At 48.6% G+C, this 5,024-nt stretch overlaps 1 protein-coding gene across 1 annotated transcript; it reads right to left on the bottom strand.

Annotated features, from left to right (window-relative positions):
- Positions 1-201: 201 nt before the first annotated feature.
- LOC120222952 (cystatin-9-like) lies at positions 202-3,407 on the bottom strand. Its single transcript, XM_039220978.1, has 3 exons — positions 3,154-3,407; positions 1,303-1,419; positions 202-397 (listed from the first exon to the last, which is right to left on the bottom strand). The coding sequence occupies exons 1-3, from the start codon at positions 3,391-3,393 to the stop codon at positions 308-310; spliced, it is 447 nt and encodes a 148-aa protein (XP_039076909.1). The 5' UTR covers positions 3,394-3,407; the 3' UTR covers positions 202-307.
- Between the last annotated feature and the right edge of the window lie 1,617 nt (positions 3,408-5,024).

Here is a 5,024-nt window from a genome sequence, read left to right as displayed (position 1 = left end):
CAGCCAGCTCAGAGCCTGGAGCCTGCTTCGGATTCTGTGTCTCCCTCTCTGTCTGACCTTCCCCTACTCACGCTGTCTCTCTCTCTCTCAGAAATAAATAAAACATTAAAAAAAAGAAATGCTTATGTTTAATGATTTTTCTACATGAAGAAAATGAGTAAGGAGGAATTTTCAGAATTCCTCAATAAGAAACACCAGATATTTGCAAAATAAAGAGAACAAAACTTGGACCTGCTGAAAGGCCATGTACAGGACATCACTGGTGTCCCAGAAGAGAGCAGCCAGAGCCAGGTGGGCTGTGGTCTTATTAGTGAAAGCCATCCAAGCAGGTCTTATTCCAGAGTTCAAACAGTGTTAACCAGGGCTCACTGGCGATGGTAAAAAAGCAGGTGATGATCTGAGGGTCAAACACAGGATGAAAGATGAGGGGAGAGTGGTTAGAAATAGTAGCTCCGGCATTAAACACAGCACACATCCCAATCACACATCCCACGATGAGCAGTTGGAGATGCAGGCTGTGGCCCTCAGGTGCATTCCTGACTGAGCCCTGTCTGTTTTAGGTCTGGGACCTTGTCCTCATCTTAGGGGCTCCTGTGCCAATTTCTCATCTTTAGGCCAGTTGTGTCCAGGTGAATGCTCAGGCTGATCCAGTCTAACCCAGGCCCCTAGTAGAACATTGGGGTGCTGTCTCCCAGGGGGTGCTATCTCAGAGGAACCCATCACCTTAGGTGAGATATGTCCCAGAGTTGGGGTTCACCTTGAGCTTTTCCCCTGGAGCAGGAGCTGATAGGTCAATGGAATCCAGTCAGGGCATGGGAAGGAGGGCCATGAGCCCCTTCTCAATCCCCATCCCATGGATTCTTTTCTCAGTGGGTCCCGAGAAAGCCATTTTGGCAAAGGCATGATGCCCATATCAACATGCTGCTTCTCCGAATTCTTTAGAGAAAGGAGATCAATAAAGACCAGAGAAGGGATGTCCTATGGCATTCCCAGGAGATCTGGACCTTCATGAGTCATGAGCAATTTGACACCACTGAGGTTTTGGGGGGTCAGGGGCAGGCAGCTAAGCATGGGGTGAGTGCTCAGAATCAGTTACCAGATTGGTCAGAGACCTGCCAATGGACCCCGGGGCTGGCCTGCCCAGCTGGGATCCTACTGCAGCACCAGCCATGAGTGTAATAAGGCCTGAAGCTCCCTCACTCCTCTATGTCCAAGGAATGGCACTGTCATCTTCACCACCTCCCCTCTGCCCCCTGCTGCATCCTCAGCTATGTAATCCGAGGGACCTGCTGTGTGTCTTACATTGTTCTTCTCTGAACTTGCTTGAAAGGGACAGTTGTCAATGTCTTCATCAAATTTCCTGCATCTTGTTCTTCTAAGCTGAAGCTCAAAAGAGAACGCCAATGTGCTGTCCTTGAACTGTTACAGACATGGACATTATTAACACAAGAACTCCCCTCATGGTACCCTTGAGCAAGTGCTAGTGTAGATCCATGCAGCATAGAGAGAGCCCCAAACACTCCTTCACTGGGGAGCTGCCTCTGGGGATGGGTCAGCTTGCTGGGAGTAAGGCCAATCTTGGAGAATTCAGAGCAAAGAGGCCTGTGGTTGGTATTGAGGATAGGGGGAGATGCCAGAGGAATCATACACCATTAATACATCACACCCACAGCCCCATGTCCCCATATACCCCAAGGAGACCCAGCCTGATGTCCAACGTGCTTCTGAAGCTACAACAGCACTCCTGGGGCACAGGTGCCCAGTGCCTGGCAAGGTGTTGTCTCTGTAAGAGTTTGCTGAGCAACAGCCCCAGAATGTGAGACTCATTTACAGCCCCATTGTCATACCTGTCACCTGCCTGACAACAGGAAAATGCCCTGCAATGCTGCCAGAACACTCACATATATGTATGCATGTGTGAGTGCACACTCACACACACAAGCATACACACACACGTACATGGCTCCTGGATACCTCTTGTTCTATTACAAAGTGCATTCTGAAATTTTCTGATCTCTTCTCCATTCTACTCTGCTTCATTTCATCCTATACCCCCCACTCCACCCTCCATTACACCCAACACCCAAACTGAGTGCAAGTGCAGATCTGAGAAACCCACAGCAGAGGTGAAGCCTGAGAGAGTCTGGGTGGCAGACCCAGCTGAGAGATGGCACTGCAGTGTCCACAGAGGCTGGAGCTCATGCAGGGTGGAGCTCCCACTGCCCTTCCCTCAAGCTCTCAGGGCAGAAGTCCAGAGGGAGAGAGAGGAAGGTCCTGGGCTCCCACTGTGCACACACATATTCACTCACAGACATATATACTCACTGACACACGCTTGCTGTATGCTCACACTCACAGACACACTACACAATAATGCACATTCACTCACACTTACATACACAAAGAGTCACACATTCACTCAAAAACTAATACGCATATACACACTTGCACTCAAGTTCACTGACACACTCACACCCACACCTACACACTCCAAACCCCTTTACACTCACAACTAGACCTGTTCCTGTTAGAGCCCCTGTGAAAACAGCATTCCTGGCTGCATTCTGTAGATGCTCCGTTATAAGAACAGTACTCCAGGATTGAGAACCATGGTCTAGGAAAGGTATAGAATAGCTTCCTCCTCTCAAATGGAGACCACAAGAGGAGTGCAGAGAAGAGGCCCTGAAGTCACAGAGGATGCTCTGGATGAGGGATAATCCTTACTCCTTGGACCTCAGTCCCCTCTCCCTCCTTCTTTCTTGGCATCTGTTCTCTGTTTCTGTTTGCATATGTTTCTTAGAATATTTCTTTAATGTGTCTCTTCTGTCATTTCTCAGTCTATCTCCTTTTCCTTCTTTCTATCTTGGTCTTTTCCTTACTCAGGATATTTATCATTTAATAGTCCATATTTTGATCAATAAGTAATTTCTTAAAATGATGAAGAGGAAAACATCTTATATGCAGTATACATTGAGATGGGTGTTTACATTTTTAAATAGTTTCTTTCATAAACCTGTAACTAGCTATGGGGTTTGTATTTTTGCAGTATTACAGATTTTAGATGATGACCAATATCCCTAGATAGGACTCCATACCTCTGACCCTGACTTCATAGCAAGTGCAGGTCATTAGGCCAGAAGATGTGGTACCTACCTGCTCTCTCCTGGACTTCACGATGTGCACCAGCCTGTAGGCATTCGTATCGTGGCTCTGCAGATTGAATATGTGTATGGCGTACTCCACAGTTGCAAGCAAGTAGCTCACCATAGGTTTTTCACCCTCACTCTCTACTTCCTCCAGGAACTCAGAACCTAAGAGAAGCAGCAGTATGGCCCAGGGCAGAACCCACCCACACCGCCAGCGTGGCATGACTACAAATACCTGGACACTCATGGACTTTGCCCTTCTAGCTCAGGCTCCCATCGAGTCTCCTTGGGAATTGGTCCAGTACATTAGCTTCAGAACAAATCCTTCCTCTGGACCTCCTCTTTGCTATTATACCCTGTTCCTTCCCACGTGTCACAAAGCCTCCCCCATCCCAAGCTGCATAATTGCCTCCTGTACAGAGAAAGGGACAAGCTCAGGCAGGGTGGTTTGGAAAGAACTAGCAATGGGAGTGAAGGGTCCTCTGTAGCTAATTTCCAGCCACAACCTCTTCCTCAGCACCTCCCAGGGGAGGGACTTCATCTGGATGTCCCAGAACCAGAGGCTGAAACAAAGACACAAGAGCAAGAGGTAGAAGTGGAAGGTGATCCCGGGACACAAGAGTAGACTAAGGGCCACTGAGATAAGGACAGAGCCAAAAGGACGAGTTAGTTGCCAAGAGTCAGCTTTGGGGAAGACAGAGGCACCCTGTCCAGAGAAAATGAGTGTCATAGGAAGGAAAAAGTATGGAGGTTTGATGGACCCACATGTCTGTGTCCCTCCTCAGCTCCCCAGCCACCCTTGAGCAGTTGAGCAATCAAGGCTCACTGGCTCCTGGGATGATGCCAGGGTAGGGGAGTTTGGAGTTCCAGAAGCTCATTGCATCTCCATTTGTACTTCTCAGCCATGTGTTCAGCTTGGGGACCTGGCTGGGTGATATAAGAGTCCTCTCTCCAAAGGTGTTGCAGCAGGGTGACCCTTGACACACCCTGGACCTATAGATAGGTCCCTTTGTAGGAATTTGCTCCAAGGGAGGCAGGTGGAGTAAGAGACAAACAGACACAGAGCAAAGCCATTAAGCTCACAGAGAAGGCTGAGCTGTGACCATTAGGTGAGCATAGGTGCCCTCTGGTGGCCATGGTTCTCAGGGCTCAGTGAACACCATTTCTTGTGTGCAGAGTCTGGATTCTAGAAAAAGCCTCCACCTGGAAGAGCAAATGAGACTCTCTTTGGAAGAACTAAAGAATACATTTTTCCAAAACAAGGCTTCAGCTTTGTGCCTGTTAAAGGCTTCAGTACATGTCTGTAGCTACTTGTGAGCTCAGGGGGACCAGAATACCCTGAAGGCCTGTGGACACCCAGGACCCTGAGTCTTTCCCTCACTCAGGATTCTGACCCAGTCAGTCTGGCAGGGTGGGAGAGTTTGCATCTTCACCTGCTCCTGGGAGATGCTGATGGTCCTGGTCCTGGACCACATGTTGGGGAGCACAGTTCTGAGGGAGTCCCTGGAAGGGGTGCCGCTGAATTACAATGAGAAATCACTCAAGTGCAAGGGCAAGGGCTGAGGCTGAGGCTAGTTTGTAGAGGCTTCACTGATCAGGGAAGGAGTTGCCACTCCTTGCCTTCTGTAGATGCAGACCCCCCAGATGTTAGTGACCAGATGGTCCTGTGGATGGAGAGAAGGCTGCTTTGAAGCTGACAGCCTGTTCTCACTGCACAGAGGCCCTCAGAGCTGGCGTCCTTCCCAGAATGGGGCCTCTCAAAACTCATTCTCATATTAAACAATGCCCATAAATTTATTGATTCATCTTTTTTTCCCATTTTCCACTATTGTGATAAGTTTTGTGGCAAATATTTCTTTTTTATGTAGTAAAACCTTG

This window comes from Hyaena hyaena, unplaced genomic scaffold (assembly GCF_003009895.1).
Source record: "Hyaena hyaena isolate Hyena2069 unplaced genomic scaffold, ASM300989v1 scaffold_928, whole genome shotgun sequence".
Lineage (NCBI taxonomy): Eukaryota > Metazoa > Chordata > Mammalia > Carnivora > Hyaenidae > Hyaena > Hyaena hyaena.
The sequence above is the reverse complement of the archived record's forward strand: the minus strand, read 5'-3'. Positions and strand labels throughout refer to the sequence as shown.

What these genes read in the sequence shown, in the direction of transcription:
- LOC120222952 (XM_039220978.1), bottom strand. Translation starts at nt 3,393, where the DNA reads ATGAGTGTCCAGGTATTTGTAGTCATGCCACGCTGGCGGTGTGGGTGG. An exon ending in TGAAGTCCAGGAGAGAGCAG is followed by an intron (nt 1,420 to 3,153) that starts GTAGGTACCACA and finishes TGTCTGTAACAG; the next exon opens with TTCAAGGACAGCACATTGGC. An exon ending in CAAGTTCAGAGAAGAACAAT is followed by an intron (nt 398 to 1,302) that starts GTAAGACACACA and finishes TTTGACCCTCAG; the next exon opens with ATCATCACCTGCTTTTTTAC.